Source organism: Amblyomma mixtum, chromosome 2 (assembly GCF_055824585.1).
Source record: "Amblyomma mixtum isolate Tamu chromosome 2, ASM5582458v1, whole genome shotgun sequence".
In the NCBI taxonomy this organism is placed as follows: domain Eukaryota; kingdom Metazoa; phylum Arthropoda; class Arachnida; order Ixodida; family Ixodidae; genus Amblyomma; species Amblyomma mixtum.
The window spans coordinates 135,114,769-135,131,546 of record NC_143013.1 but is presented as its reverse complement, the minus strand read 5'-3'; the positions used below and the strand labels follow the sequence as shown (position 1 = coordinate 135,131,546).

The following is a 16,778-nucleotide window of genomic DNA, read 5'->3' as shown; positions in this document are numbered from 1 at the left end:
ATTGGATTGGATTGCATTGGATTGTATAACAGATGCATCGCCACAAGTCTAACCACAAGCACCACCACCAGCTACACTACCAGCTGAACCATGGCGTAGGTACGGATATTGCTTTCGCAATTACCGGGCTTTTAACCAAGCTAAGCCACAGCGGATTTTTTGCCACTTTCGGTCTCTCAGACGAGGAATCGAAGAAGTTCGACGTCGTCAAGGAGAAGTTCGACACATATTTAATAAAAGAGGTCAACGTCGTGTACGAGAGCGCTTGTTTTCACAAGCGACATCAAATGCCCGGTGAGTCAGTAAGACCAGTTCATGACGGCGATGCATGTCTTGGCAGACCGGTGCGATTTTGGCGAATTTAAGCAACGACTTATCAGAGACAGGTTCGTCGTCGGACTGACAGGCGAAAAACTCTCAGAGTCGCTACAGATGGACTCTAAGTTGTCTCTTGCATCCGCCGTTGCAAAAGCACGCCTTAAAGAGACGGTTCAGCAGCATCAGGAACTCCTTCGCAACTTCACGGCTGCCCAAGCCTCGAGGGTACCTCTTCCCTGTGAAAATGTGACAGTTGGCTCAGCAGCAACAGTCGACGCCGTGGGACGTAACAAAAAGTCTCAACGCGGGAACGCCAGCTCTTCAGTGCGTCATGACGGACGCTGCATCTACTGCGGTAACTCCCTGCATCCACGATCATTTTGGCCAGCGAGTACAGTTAAAGGGGTTGTGAAAAGAAAATGAAGCTGCCCGGTTGTAATTTTCATTGCTTCAATAAACATTGGAGATGCCAATTCCGAAATATTTCGGCGCAATATTGAGTCTGCATTTAATAAAGCACGTTAGAAATAGTTGCCTTTTCGACCTCATAAAACGACCATGCGGCGCCATCGGCAGACATAAGCACTATTCAACTACGTCATTTTAAGACGCTTAGAAACAGATTCAACTCAGTTTCAATTATCCCAAAATAATAGGTTTGTATTAAAGTCAGAAAGTAAAACAAAGGCGTGGCAATTATTTGCACACGCAATTGTACTCAGTAAGATACAGCACGTGGTCGTCAATAGGTCATTGGCCTGAGATCGGTTTCGGTTGCGCTTCTCCGTCCTGCGTGGGGTCTTTTCGTTTACATGAACCCAACAACGACAGATTCAGTCAAGGGATCGAGTAAAGCAAGGTCAGCTAAACTCGACGCCTCTCCATTTATATGAGCTAGATACGAATGAGTCAACTCTCATGGCCCGTCCTGCGAGGTGCGCACCTAGTAAACCGGCTCCCGCTTCGGTCCTCCCCTGCAAAAAAATGCTTTCGGAAACCTGTGTGTGAATGTTTATGCGTTATTTACGGAGGGGGCTGCTTTTCAACCCACCCCTTGGGTGGAGTTGAGAGGTCGAGTCCAGTCCGACCCGACTTCCGGCGTTTACATGAACTATAGTAACCGGTTTTCAACCCGACAATGCGATTCAACCCGGACCTCCGGTAGCTCGCAACAGCACGCCGCTCTTTCTTTGTTGTGGCAGCGCTACGCTGTGGTTTTCACCGTGTTCTCCGCGTTTGGGTGCACGCCATGCCAACCGTGTGCGTTGTGAGACAGTGTCGCACGACTTACCGGAGTGGAAATGTTAGATTCCACAAGCTGCCCGATGACCCGCAGCGAAGAGCCGTGTGGCTTCGAGCAATTAGCCGCGATGGTCCAAAGGGTATGGTCAGTCAGACCGGGTTCGTGTGCTCCGAGCACTTTCTACCGGGCGACTATGAAACGAACCTGGACGTCCTCCGAAGCCTCGGTATGGACATGAAGACCGCTCGCCTCAAGCGAGGCGCCGTACCGACGCAAAACCTCTGTCCCGATGCACCGCCAAAAAAGCGGAGAACGTCCGAGGTAAGTACGCGTGATGAAAATTATTAGTTGTGTTACAGTTTATTGTCATTTCTTTCGGTTGCTAACAGCTTTATATTTTTTAAGACACACCCGAACCGCAGGATATGGAAGTTGTCATGGCAGCAGAAGAGGCGCAAATTTCGCCTCGAATGGTTGAGAGCTCCACACAAACATCAATGAATACCTGCACTGTTGCCTGCCAGACCGACGGCGTTGATGTGCAAACACAATGTAAGATTTTCCTCGCAGCAGCGGTGTGTTCGTTTTCTTCCCACATTCCACGAGAATAAATTGTGTTGCAATAATTTTGCCGGGTCTTAGGAAGGGGGAAAGGGAATTAAGGAGCACCACTTGGTTCATTATCGAGTGGTATCACTGAATGCTAGAGAAATTCTGGTGGAGGCATTCGTGTTGTGTCAGTTCCAATCTGGGGAAGTGCTGGGAAGGTGTGTATAAATCACTGTTTGGTCCTCCAAAGAGGGCTATCACATATTTTACACGCAAGTAGTGATTGTGTAGCTGATATTGTTTGGTAGTAGCTCTTAATGTGGTGTCAATGACTATGCGATATCAACATTGCATAAACAAAGAGCACTGGCACAGCATGAGTTTCATTTTCTTCATTATTTTTCAGATACACAGGTGAACCTCCACATTTCCCTGAGAAAGGATATGCATGTGCAGACAGATGCCTGTCAGTCCACCGGCACATACTGCAAAGCTGGCACCACTACAAGTGCTGCTCCAGCCTACACAGGACCACCGCTTTCTTCTCCTCTGCCACGTTCTCCCTCCCAAACAGTCTCCTCACTACCAACTGATGGTCGAGCACCGTCTCCCATCCCATTCGCTCCACGACACTCATCTAGCCCCAATACAATCTGATGCCTCAGACTGTGAAGAAGAGGATAACACTCGGCAGAGCTCGGAGTTTTTCCCATCACTTAACGAGACCTTCCTTGGGTAATAATTACGACTTTATGTGCACCCCTTTAGCATGTGCATTGCATGTCATTTCATTATGGCGGCATGACTAAAAATCAGATCAGTCATTTAGGCGATGGAAGAGCACCATAATGATGTCCTCCCCTTTCTTGGGTAGGGGTAGGCATGAGTATCATATTGTCTGCACTCGCATAATTGCATTGCGGTGATGCACATGTCCTCTCAGCAGCTGTCCAACTTCACACTGTATGAATATTCATAAAGCAGATCTTGATCCATCGAAATGTTTTTACAGTATTCAGTGGCACAAGGAGCTGCTCATGCAGCGTCAATGAGACAAAAAGTCTTGGAGCTTTGCAAATCTGACATTACTTACAAGCAAAAAAATGCACAGCATGCAAAAATGTGCACTAGAACACTCAAGACATAGTGTCAGTGTGGGCTGCCGTTACATTTACTGCTCTTTATTCCTGTTAAATTCTAGCCTCCAGTTATTCCAGCAGCATAAGACATGACAATTTAACCTTTAAAACTCACTTTATATTGTTTCAGACTTGACTCCAGCACTGAAGAAGTCCCCCCTCAGGATGAAAGAAAATTCATAATATTTGAAAGTTGTCTATCCGAACTATTTCAAGTGTGCCGCAAGTGCTTTGCCGCTTGAAAAAGTGCGAGTCGTGTGTCTGGCACCTGGCTTGAAATACAGACACTTTGTGCAAACAACCACACCCTAACATGGACAAGCCAACCCATGATAAACGGCAAAGCAGCAGGCAATGTGCTGATGTCAGCAGCTATGTTGTTTGCTTTGGAGCTTTGTTGGAGCTTTGGCGGCAAGTCCGTCTTTACCAAGACTGGCTGTGGTCTGTGTGCCTTTCAGTTGACCCCGAATGGCTTGCTATTCGGAAGTTTCGTGCTTTCACACGCCTTGCCGCGCAACTTTCGGAAGCTAGGTGGATGTTCATTTTGAAAGAACAGCGCCGGGCTAGCGCAAAGACAAGTTCCAGTGCGCTTGTGTGTGTCTCTGTGTCTTTCTTCGTGGTTCGTCCTTTGATTGCGCATCCTATACCTTCACAACATCATGTACCAACTAGGCCCAACCCAAGTTTTATTGAAGTTCCTTTCTAGTTCAGTAGGCCCTTCTTTTTGTGTGTCCTCCCCTTCTTCTACCTTCATGAGCGCTTTACTAAGCCACACCATCCATGCTACGTGCCGAGCAAGATTGTACGGGTTCTCCATCCGTAAAGGACTTGTCCCTGCAGATGTGAGTGCCTTCTTCGGTCCTGTATCGCCTTCGTGGGGTCATGTCAAGAGACTCAAACTCCTACGCTCGGAGCTTTGGCGGCAAGTCCGTCTTTACCAAGACTGGCTGTGGTCTGTGTGCCTTTCAGTTGACCCCGAATGGCTTGCTATTCGGAAGTTTCGTGCTTTCACACGCCTTGCCGCGCAACTTTCGGAAGCTAGGTGGATGTGCATTTTGAAAGAACAGCGCCGGGCTAGCGCAAAGACAAGTTCCAGTGCGCTTGTGTGTGTCTCTGTGTCTTTCTTCGTGGTTCGTCCTTTGATTGCGCATCCTATACCTTCACAACTTGCTGGCACCAGCCCCACCTCAGTGCTCCGAATGTTCAAGTACGCAAACGTGCAGGTGTTCACGCCACGAACATTTTATAACTACCAGCGAGGCTACCTACTTCCTGCAATCGACAAGGTAGGAGAAAGGTTGTGCATTGTCAAACGAAGAATTACTAAACCAATATCTCGGGGTCCACATACATAAAAGGTCCATGAAATGAATTTATGATGACAGCTAGATTGACCTCAAAGAATCTTGAATTTCCATAAGACGCAGCAATAATTTTTAATCCGAAAAGAGGTTCTGAAAAAAAGTTCTCAAAATCGTTTCATGGCACCTGTTAAAGAAAGAAGCAAACGGGCAGTGCATTAGTGTTCTGCGTTTGATATGGTGTTTAAAATCTGCACCTCTGTTGTACCAGATCTGGCAACAGCAACAGGAAGAGCTGTTTCAGCAGTTGGAGGGCTGCACTGTGGACCTGGCTGGCGATGGACGCTGCGATTCGCCAGGGTTTTCGGCAAAATATTTGGCTTACTCTGTACATGTCGCCCAGCTCAACAAAATTCTTCACTTCGAGCAAGTGCAAGTTGGGGAGGTAGGTTAGAGCTTTTTAATAAAGTGGCTTTGTGATGTAACTTAGCTTTTTTTTCTCACAAGTGTGCAGATGTCAAATCGAGCACCTCCATGGAAAAGCATGCATTTGTGAAGAGCCTCAAAATGGTGAAGGAGCGGGGGCTCAAGGTGAAGTCGGTGACAACTGACCGGCATGTCCAAGTCACCAAGTACATGCGGACACAGGAGCCCACCATCCAGCACTACTTTGATTGTTGGCACATTTCAAAAGGTAGCACTGAATGAAAATATCTGATGCTCATTACCACACTTCACAGATAAGACTGCTTCCTCAATGATGTTGTGCAGAATGCGGTGAAATTTTAGACTAAATTTCACTGGATCAAGAAGACTTAATACAAGGGGCCGGACAGCAAAATTGTAACAAATAGTGAAGCAGTGGGAAAAGTTGCTGAAATGTAAGTGGCACAAAAATGGGGGAAGGTTTCATCTGTTCGCTTTTCTTTCTGGCTATTTTTGATGTGAATGATGACGAGGGTAGGGCCCACCATGCCTGCAGACATTGCGGATAGGCACTGTTGTTCGAAACCAGATTCCCTGCGTTCTGCAGGTGAGGGGAGAGAAAGCGGGCGTTTCGGGGGGCAAGCCCAAAAGCCAGATTAGCATATTATGAAGGCTTAATTCTCATTAATAAACTATTACACCTCCTTTACAGGCATCAAGAAGAAGCTGGCTGCGCATGCAAAAAGAGCTGGATGTAGTCGGCTAGAACTGTGGATCCAGCCAGCCAGCAATCACCTATATTGGTGTGCAGCCCTCAACGGTGGCAACGTCGAGCTCCTAACCGACATGTGGAAGAGCATGGAGCGGCATGCTGCAAATATGCACACGGGACACGTCCGGATTCGTCCTGGGATCATGGTCGAACCGGTCCAACGTTGATAGAGTCGACGTTTGGCGCAGTTGCCGGTCGCACTGATGGGATCTTTGCTGCAGCAATTTCTCCATGTGCACGGCGTCGGCCAGGAACTCCGCGACGGTGTTGGGCGGGTTCCGCGCGAGGCCGGATAAGAGCTGGTCTTTTACATTACAAACCAGCTTTTCGCACGTGATGGTGACTCTTCTGCCACTGAAGAAGGAGGATTCACCGCTACACATCCTGAACGTGTACTGCCCACCTAAAGCAAAAAACGTAACTTTCTCCAGACTCCTGAGCAGAGCTATCAGGGAAGCGGGACGAGACCCGCTACTAGTAATGGGAGATTTCAACGCGCAGAGTCCCTCATGGGGCTATCATCGAGAAGACATACGAGGACGGAAGCTAGCGGAGGCGGCGTCCGCGTTAGGTCTAACCCTACACACTGACCCGGCGTGCCCCACGCGGATAGGGAACTCGGTGCAGAGGGACACGTGTCCCGACTTAACCTTCACGAAAAACGCGAGGCGAGTGGAGTGGACGAATACGGAGGAAACTCTCGGTAGTGACCACTGCCTGATCACCATAACGATCCGTACGAAACCCCTTACCAGGCCTACGGGGCACACTATGCTGCCGGACTGGACGAAATTTCGAAAGGAATACGAGGTAAGCTCCATCCAGGAGCAGGGATATCAAGCCTGGACAAAACAGCTGCTGATCAACCTGCGTTCGACGGAGACGCAGGTAAAGCTCTCAGAGGCGGTGACGGACGTGGACACCCACCTCCTCCACCTCTGGGCAGCCAGACGCAGCATGGTCAAAAGATGGCGTAGACAGAAGCATAACCGAAAGCTAAGAGCTCGGATAGCTGCAATCACTAAAGAAGCGGCGGAGTACGCGGCGCAACTCGCGGACGCGAACTGGGTAGATAGGTGCAACGCGGCCGCTAGGCAGATGTCTAGCAAAAACACGTGGCGCCTCTTCCGGGCGCTCATAGATCCAAACCAGACGCGCACCGAGACGCAGAAGCACCTGCAGAGAGCGGTACATGCATTTCAAGGAACTACGGCCCAGCTCGCACTGAAGCTTCGGGACCAGTACCTGAGCACGACCCAAGATCCAAGGGGAGAAGCTTACATATACAGTGGAGCCCAAAATGCTGAGCAGGACGAACCTTTCAAAATATACGAACTCAAGGCCGCTCTATCGAGGATGAAACGCGGGACCGCGCCAGGAAGGGACGGGATCTCGGTAAAACTCCTAGCCAATCTGCCGGACCGCGCATACGAATCCCTCCTAGAACACTTTAATTCGGTTTGGATGGGCGCAGCTCCACTTCCCACGGAGTGGAAGACGGCGCTGATAACTTTCATCCCCAAGGCGGGCAAGGCCATAGATACGGATAACCTCAGACCTATTTCTCTCACCTCGTGCGTGGGCAAACTGATGGAAGCTATGGTCAGAGATAGACTATCTGAGTACCTAGAAAACAAGCGAGTCTTCGCCGACTCGATGTACGGCTTCAGACCAAATAAATCGGCTCAGGACATCCTGCTGCAGCTCAGCAGGGAGGTACTAAACCCGATCGAATATCCGAACGGGGATAAGATAGTGCTGGCCCTAGATCTGAAGGGAGCCTTCGATAATGTGACACACGAGGCGACCCTCACACACCTATCAGAGACGGGATGCGGCAAGAAAGCTTTCGAGTACATAAAACGCTTCCTCACGGACAGACAGGCCTACGTGAGGATCCAGAACGCGGAACACGGCCCCTTTCTATTAGGCACGAGAGGGACGCCACAGGGAGCGGTGCTATCCCCCCTGCTTTTCAACTTGGCAATGAAGAACCTGCCGGTCCACCTGGAGAAAGTCCCGGGTGTGCAGCACGCGCTGTACGCAGACGACATCTCCATTTGGACCACGCAGGGTTCTCTCGGAGAAATGGAGGCCAGCCTGCAGGAGGCGGCCACCGCGGTGAACGAGTACGCGAAAAGATGTGGCCTTCATTGCTCCCCTCAAAAATCCGAATTCGTGCACATTCGCCCCAACAAAAAATGCACAAACAAGATAGAATTGAGACTTGGATCGGAACCGATACCCGAAAGAAGAGAAATTAGAGTCCTAGGTCTTTTCATCCACCAGCGTAGGCTGGCGACGACCACGCTCGACAAACTAAAGAAGGTGGGAGATCAGGTGGGCCGAATGGTCCGCAGAGTCTCGAACAAGAAAGGGGGATTGCGAAGCAAAGACGCCTTGCGGCTGGCCAATGCCTTTGTAACAAGCAGAATCCTGTACTCGACCCCCTATCTCCGCCTCAACAAACACGACCAGAACATCATCGAGGTGATAATACGCAAAATGGCGAAGAAGGCCCTCGACCTCCCGATAACCACATCTAACCTGAGACTCCAAGGTCTGGGTATGACGAACTCCTTCGATGAACTTAGAGAAGCCCACCTCACAGGTCAATACACGCGATTATCGCAGACGCCGTTGGGACGCCGCCTTTTAGCCCGTCTGCACATAGAACACACGACTCTAACCGAGGAGAGAGTAAGACTCCCTCAGGAGTGGCGTTACGCCCTGCACGTAAGACCACTCCCAATTAAGATGTCCAGGGACGACCACGAGGGTAGACGCAGGGCCAGGGCAGAGGCCTTAGCTCACCACTACGGAAGGAAACCCGGGGTATACTACGTGGACGCATCCGGCCCGCACCAAGGCGGGTGGTACACGGCGGCGGTGATCCACGAGTCCAAAACGGTGAACGGGCTCACCTTCAAAGCCCGAAACGTAACTCAAGCAGAGGAAGTCGCCATCGCATTAGCGGCAACACACTCCGATTCCAAGACAATCATAACCGACTCGCGAGGGGCGTGTCGGAACGTCCAACAGGGCTGGGTCCCGTACCTGGCCTACCGGCTACTGCAAAACAGCTCGTACGTAGGAGGTCCATCCCACCGCTTCATAGTCTGGGCTCCGGCCCACTCGGGGCTAGGAGGAAACGAGGCAGCAGATGCAGCCGCCCGCGCGCTCTCTAACCGGGCAACCTCGTCCCCCGCCTCCTCTGAAGAAGTAGCGGAAGCCACGCCGACCTACACTTACAGGGAAATAACGCAGTTATACCAAGACAGACATAAACTGTACCCCCACCCATGTAAAGGATTAACGAGAGCGGAAGAACGCCTGTTCCTCCGCCTTGTCACGAACACCATGATGTGCCCGGCCTCGCTAAAGCACTTTGACCCTGCCTTCTCCGGGGAGTGCCCGCACTGTGGGGAGAGGTCCTCGGACCTCTACCACATGGTGTGGGCGTGCCCCTCCAACCCTGCTTTTACTCCAAACCCAAACCCCACCCGAGAGGACTGGGAGGCGACCCTACTCGCCTGTTGCGACCTGAAAGCCCAAAAGGCGATGGTCGAACGAGCTATGGCGGCAGCGGAAGCCACTGGGGTCCCGTACTAGGGACTCCACCTAGTGTTTGTGAGGGGAAGGGCACTAAGCCTGACTCCAGAGCAACCTCCATGTAACTCCCTCTTTTCAGAGGAAATAAACGTTTTTACCACCACCACCTGGTCTTTTACGCCGCGCATCTGGTGCCGCAGCTTTTTTTCTTCAGGCATGGCCGGATCGGCGCGATGGCAAAGACGCTTCACATCCTCGACGTACATGGCAACACCCTCATTGGGAAGCTGAATTCGAGAGGACAGTGCACGCTCTGCGCTCTCCCGGCGGTCGCTGTTGGCGTACGTACTCAGGAGCTGACGTCGAAAGTCCGGCCACGTAGAGAAAGTAGTCTCATGGTTTTCGAACCACGTTCGTGCAGAGTCTTCAAGGCTGAAGTAAACGTTACGCAGTAAACGTTACGCAGCTTTGTAGCGTCGTCCCAGCAGTTAAAGGTCGCGACCCGTTCGTAGTGAGCCAACCAGTCTTCGGGATCTTCAAACAGGTCGCCGTGAAAGGGCTTAGGCGTGCGTGGAGTCTGAAGGGTGAGATAGGAGGGGCTGGCTGCAGGGACAGTCGTAGGCAGGGCGGGCAGTGGCGTCGCCATGAGTGGAGTGGTAGTTGAAGGCGCGCTGACAATAGGAAGCGCCTCGGGGGACAGGCCGCGGATCCTCCGGCTGGCACGATGGACAGGGGTGGTCACAAGAGGCGGACGCGTCGAGTCGTCCTCAGGAGGTGCGGCATCGGCCGCACCTCCACCAGTGTCACGACCAGACGAGCCGTGAAGGTAGACGTCGGGAAGAACCCAAGACCGGGAGCCTTCTTTTAATTATGGAGCCAGCTTCCACGACACAGAACCGAACAGCGCGCCACGAGAGCCCACCGCCGCTTCGTCGTCGTCTTCGACTCAGCGCGGAGGCCGCGCGGCGCGTTAGGCGCGTGGCAATATATATGTGATAACGTGACAGTCTGTTGGCCTTGTCAATTAGGGGTGGGAGCCTCGTCAAGCTACTGAGTTTGTGGCTTTTTGCTCCTACCCTAGCATTTCTTTTCTGTTGTTCAGGACAAAAAATGCTGAATAAAGTTGATTGATTGATTGATTGAAGTTCTCCGAGCTTACCGACTAGCTATCAAAGAAGCCAAGCGTGTATTCCTAAATAACACACTGCCATCACTCCTTTCTACTAATCCATCTAAGTTCTGGAACATTATCAGGCCCTAAGAACGAACAATCATTCAACTTTCTGATAGTGCTGGGAATACAATGACATCTGAAGAATGTTGTACTGCCTTAAACCTTGCTTTTGCAAAATCGTTTTCTGATTGTTCCTTCGATGACGTTCCAGAAGTGCTTACGTACGATTTTTTTCCGATGGACGCCATTGTCATCGATCTTGCTGGCATTGTGACGTTAATCCAGATTCTCAACTTATCGTCCAGTTGCGGTGTCGACAAGATCAATTCGAAGTTTTTGAAGAACACTTCTGTTTATTCCAGCATATATTTATCGCGTCTTTTTACCCAGTCTGTCGAACACGCCACAATGCCGGCTGACTGGAAGGTAGCGAGGGTGGTTCCACTCTTCAAGCAAGGTAATCCGAATTCTCCCCTTAACTACAGACCAATTTCATTAACAAGCATTTCTTGCAAACTTCTAGAGCACATTATATATTCTTACCTCGCTTCTCTTTTGGAAAGTAACTCTTTCTTAAGCTCCTGTCAGCACGGGTTCCGAAAAAATTTTTTTTGTGTGACTCAACTCTTATCTTTCACTAATATCTTAGCGTCGTCTTTAGATACTGGTTTACTAACCGACTGCATCTTTCTTCACTTCGCTAAGGCTTTTGATAAGGTATCTCATCACTTACTCTTATCACTTACTCTTTCTTAAAATGAGTTCCCTGAATATTGACCCTAATCTTCTCAAGTGGATTGAATGTTTCTTGACTAACCGCACCCAGTTTGTATCAGCTAACGACGCTGTATCATGACTATCATCCCCATGTGCCATGACATCTGGTGTTCCCCAAGGCTCTGTTCCGGGTCCTTTACTTTTTATTATATATATTAATGACCTCCGATTGGCATTAACTCTTCCCTTAAGCTTTTTGCTGACGACTGTGTTCTTTTTCGCGCAATACATAACATTAACAGCAGTTCCCTCCTTCAGTCCGATCTTGATAAAGTCCTAATTTGGTGTCAGAGATGGTGCATGGTTCTCAATCCATCAAAGTGCAAAATTCTGTCCATCTCACGCCAATCTAACCCGTCTGAACCATTCGATTGCAAGATTAACGGAGTTTCATTAGAGAACGTTTCATCTTATAAATATCTGGGTGTTCACATCACTAGCAACTTATCCTGGTGCATGCACATAGAATATGTTATTAACAATGCAAACCGTGCTCTTGGTTACATACACAGAAACTTCTCTCAGGCTCCATCCCATTTGAAGTTACTTTTATATCAGACACTAATACGGCCAAAACTAGAATACGCATCATCAATATGGGACCCCGCACAACTCACTTTAATCGATGCTATAGAATCTGTTCAGAACCGGTCAGCTCGCTTCATCCTTTCCAATTATTCTCGCACGGCTAGTGTTTCTTTAATGAAAACTAAACTTGGTCTGACTAATCTTGCTGTTCGCAGAAATATTTCACGCCTCAGTCTTTTCCACAGCATCTTCTTTAATAACGAGACACTAAAACAGGAATTTTTCTCTTCTATGCCATCATACCTGTCATCACGTGTTGACCATCCGCATAAAGTTTCCATCCCATTTTGTAAAAGGAATGTACTTTTTAATTCTTTCTTACCGAAGACTAGCACTGAGTGCAACCACCTTCCACCCCATATCGCCTGCATTGAAGACGCGAAATCTTCCAAGCCACTTATCACCAAGCATATCATCGAACAAGCGTCGCATCATGAATTTGCCTTCTGCCTGTACTTCTTAATATGTATTGTTTTCTTTTTACACCCACCCCCTCTATAACGCCCTGCGGGCCCTGAGGGTATTGTAATAAATAAATAAATAAATAAATAAATCACTTCTTCAGCCTCATCGACCTTTTCTCTCTCGAACAGGTCATCTATAGATGGCAAGAGAGTTTTGGGGGGTGCGCCCTTCAATGACGGCTGGCTCAGGAATGATTTTACTACGTCTGGTGCACAGTTTCCTCCCCTTGGTGACTTGGCCAGGTTGTAGAATGCCATTAGATTAACAGTCACCAAAAACTGTGAAACAGTCGGGTGATCATTGCAGCCTGACGACTGCCTAATTATACCGAAGAAGTTTTCCAGTTTGTCCTGGCTTAAACGGCTCGTCAACAGGTATTTGAAGCCTTCAGTTGAGCTTAAGTAGCTCAGCAAATCCAGCGTGCTCTTGATTGTCACCCTTAACCCAGCAGCCGTGCTTTCAGAAAGAAAGCGACCCCCGACTGACTGAGTGGATTGTTCCCATTTATCCAAATAAGTTAAGAATTCCTCCAAAAACCCTTGGTTGCTACTCTTGGGCCTTAGTGCTTTGTCGGCTGTTCTCGACGTCATCACACGGATTAGTCTGTTAAAACGCAGCAAAACATCTTCTGTTGGCTGCATTTTTTTGTACACAGAGGTTATTTTCTCCTTTGGAGAAAAATACCTTTAATCACTTCATCTCCAAAAAATTGAAAAGCAAGGTCGACTTTCGTTTTCTCAAATGAATTTGGTTTCACCTGTGCGAGCGTAATGCTTGGCATTGCCTTGAGCGTCACATGCTCGCAATCTGCTTTCCATGCGACCTCAATCATACCAGAGTGTACATGTCCAGACGGTGTCATGTAACCCTTGGTCACAAATCCATTCCTCACATTATTGATTAGGTGAGGAAAATCAGATACAAAATAAAGTTGCCTTCGCGGGTCTACTGGGTGCTTCGTGCTGCATCTCAGTCGGCCAGCAGAGCCTGTTGAGAAAACATTACAGCTTACTGTCATTATTTGTATCTCAAAGTAAAAAAAGAAACTCAATGACATGCACCGGCAAAGCATTGTGGTGCATCACACCTACTAGGTTTAGGAAAAAATCTGTTGATGCATGTGCCTACACTCCAGTGTCACAGCATTTGCTTGCACGTATGTAGTACTCATACAATAGCAACCGATTCGAAGGGTGTACCCCCTATAGGAATCTTGATGTGACCCCCATTTCCAGAATTCACCGAAAAGTCGTGTCATGCATTATTCAATTACAAGTAAATTTACACTGCAGCTGCCTGCCACGGTGGCTCAGTGGTTAGAGCACTCGGCTACCGAGCCGGAATTCCCGGGTTCAAACCAGGCCGTGGTGGCCGCGTTTCGATGGAGGCGGAACGCAAAAGGCGCCAGTGTGCTGTGCGATGTCACTGCACGTCAAAGATCCCCAGGTGGTCGAAATTATTCCTGAGCCCTCCACTACGGCACCTCTTTGTTCTCTCACTCCCTGCTTTATCCCTTACCTTACAGAGCAATGCCAGACAGATACTGTGGTATTTCCTTTCCTCAAAAACTTATTTTCAATTTCACACTACAGCTATGCAAATGTGAATGCATCATTCAATTATGCAAAATTGCATTATAGGTATGCATAAATGTCAACGCAATTTGTGCCCATTCTTACGTAGAGTGAATCACTTACCCTGTATTCCAAAAATACGCCACATGCTCCTGTTCCATGTGGCCCCGTCACATGTTATGGTGTCCACATAGAGGCCTGCCTGTTCTGCAAGAACAGTGCTCTCAACAATTATCTTTGCTAGTGTGGGGGCCTTCACGTTGCCTCTCGAAGCAAACACGCCCAGGACTGGCGTCAAGCTTCCTGAGGGAGTAAAAATGTTCAAAAATGATCTACTTTTACAACATACTCTGAAATGATGAACCTTACCTGTGAAAGGTTGGAACAGCACAACCATTCCATGGTCGGCCAGGACACCCTTTTGGTCATCTGTCGTGTGTTTCCCAAGGTCGACGAAGCCTTCTATGCCGCCTAAAGAGAAAAGAAACGAACAAGCATATAGCACAAATAAGACTGTAGTCTCAAAGCAGCTTTTAGTCCTGGGTACTTCCAACTAAGCAAGCACAACCTTTCAGGTGCAGTGTATGCTTACACGAATCTTATGTTGGACAGAGAGCACGGACTTACCAGCTGACTTCTCGTTGAGGTGCTCTGAAAGCTTGATTTCGTCAATGAGCAGGCCTCCGTGGCGGCTAAAGACGTCCATGTCGTTTGTCTTCTCCTTTAAAGCAGAGAAGATATTTGGATTTAGTCCAAATCCACCTTTAAACCGCTGCAGATATTTTTGCAACAAAGTTTGTCCCGGCAGAACAAATATGCTCTCCCTCCGCAGGTACTCGTACAACTTGGGGCTTCGCATTCTCATCATTATGCATTCAACAATCCAGTTGTCATCATATGTCATGCCCTTGACAGATCTCCCTCGAGCAGCGTGAAAACAGGTCCTAACAGCAAGCTGCTGCTTTTGGGGAAGGGATTTGATTCTTGCTTCTACCGCAGATTCGCTGAGGGCCTCATTCTGCGCCTTCATTTGTGCCACTTGCTGTTGAGCGCCAGCCAGTTTTCTTTTTGCTCTTTTCAGAGCACCAGAAATATTGCACTTGTTTGTCTTTTTTAATGCCTGTTTCTTCATCCTCTTCCTGCGCAATCTGTTCTGTGCAAGTCTCCGTTGGTATTTGCATTGTGCACAGCTCGCCCCTTCAGATTCGGTGGTCAGGCGACAATTTTCTGCAAAGTACAATCCCCTGAAGGATGTGCACTTATCTGAATCAGGTTTCAGGCCACATCCACCACAGAGAACCTCCAATGCACTTTGCCTGATAAGTTCTTCGGCTTCAAGTCTTTTTGCAAGCACATGCTTGCTCTTTTCTTTTCCACGAAAAAACACTGTAGCCATCACAGAGCTGTTTTCGGGCATCGCACTTCCAAACGTTACCATTCTTTCAATGTTCAAAGCGGCAAAGTTATTTTTCTCGGCCCGGTAACGCGCGTAGGCTACAGAGCCAGCTGGAGCTTCAGACAACTTAATCCATGTTGCAGGGATAAAAATCGCATCAAAGGGGTGCTGAGCTTCAATAGAGCACGGCTGCTGCTGTGGGCATGGGTTGTCGCTCGGCTGTTCTGATGCTGGCGGCTCCTCGGTTGCATCGCCAAGTGTGCTTGACGACGCGTTCCTGAGATCTTCGCTGGCACCGCACTTTTGCCGTTTAGCCGCAGATTGGTGGCAAAGGTTTCTCACTTTCCTTTTCGGTGTCCTTTTAGGCAGAAGGTGCTTCGGGTAATTGGCAAACACCGTTGGCACTGCGTCGGACTTAAGGCGCGGTCTCTCTCTGGCGAGCTCGTTGACGACACCGTCCACCGTAACTCTGAATGTTCTCTCGATGAAGGTGTTCTCAAAATGCTTTTCGCAGACAACACATGTCGGAGTCAGCTTGAGATCCTTTCGCTTGATTAGCCGCTCCCACTCCGCAAGCCGTGCAGGGTCCGACGGCACGCCGAACATGGAAACCTTGTCCGGATTCGACCGGTAGCCGCTCTGACAAAGCGGAACGAAGCAAGTCTTCTCCCTGCCTTGATGCTTCGCCTTAAGCATGATTAGTCGCTTCAACTTTCAATTCATGGGCTCAAATCACAGCGCAAACAACACCACAGAAATGCGCAGACGCAAGCTAAACAGACTGCACAACACACACAAGGCTTGGCTGGGCAACTGCAGCAATCCAGCACCTTTACGACAGGCAGCGCCCTCTGGCGGCGAAATTTGGAAGACAGCGCTGGCGCTGCTACCTCCTCCCATAGGGAGACCTCTCCGCTCGAGACACTAGCCAGTATATTCTATGCACTATACTTTTGAGGTCTTGTACGCGACATAAACGCTCGGTACTCTACATAATGCACGCATTTTATAGACATCCTCCAACACCCTTTTCAGGGACTCTTTAAGAGTAGACGCGATAGCGGCTTCCGAAATCGCATGCATCAATTGCCAATCATAAAGTGCCAATCATAAAGGGGAAGAGGATGAAGACCAAATTGGACGGTCGCCCTGTCTGTACCGATTGCTACTTCTGAGCTTTTTTTGTGCTGTGTTTATCTTCCCGGCCACAGCGTCACCTCTACACGTTGCCTGAAGATCCCAAGAACGCCACAAGATCTCGGGACGGACCCTCCGACGCTGCCTTCACAATGCCTACGTTCGTTTTGTGAGGCGCGGAGGCCTACCTTAGCCTGGCCTACGGACATGGACAGTAATTATGACATGGAAAGGACACATCCTGCTATTAATACGTCTGCTGTTTCGCCTACCCTTCCACCTCAAGGATGTATCCTCAGCACCTCAACTCCTCTTGCACCCGGTATTTCGTCACTACTCAAGTCAGCGTCTTCACCTGCAGGGGACG

General features: G+C 49.1%; 1 protein-coding gene and 1 pseudogene across 1 annotated transcript; one reads left to right on the top strand and one right to left on the bottom strand.

Annotated features, from left to right (window-relative positions):
* The first annotated feature begins 1,167 nt into the window (after positions 1-1,167).
* Positions 1,168-5,915, top strand: LOC149360992 (uncharacterized; annotated as a pseudogene).
* An 8,078-nt stretch (positions 5,916-13,993) lies between these two features.
* LOC149360991 (uncharacterized) lies at positions 13,994-14,811 on the bottom strand. The gene is made up of 3 exons (XM_089569435.1): positions 14,506-14,811; positions 14,248-14,349; positions 13,994-14,142 (listed from the first exon to the last, which is right to left on the bottom strand). Exons 1-3 carry the CDS (start codon positions 14,780-14,782, stop codon positions 13,994-13,996), a joined length of 528 nt encoding a protein of 175 aa, XP_089425561.1. The 5' UTR covers positions 14,783-14,811.
* Positions 14,812-16,778: the final 1,967 nt, after the last annotated feature.

What these genes read in the sequence shown, in the direction of transcription:
- LOC149360991 (XM_089569435.1), bottom strand. Translation starts at nt 14,782, where the DNA reads ATGACATATGATGACAACTGGATTGTTGAATGCATAATGATGAGAATG. An exon ending in CCTCAACGAGAAGTCAGCTG is followed by an intron (nt 14,350 to 14,505) that starts GTAAGTCCGTGC and finishes TTTTCTCTTTAG; the next exon opens with GCGGCATAGAAGGCTTCGTC. An exon ending in GCTGTTCCAACCTTTCACAG is followed by an intron (nt 14,143 to 14,247) that starts GTAAGGTTCATC and finishes TTGCTTCGAGAG; the next exon opens with GCAACGTGAAGGCCCCCACA.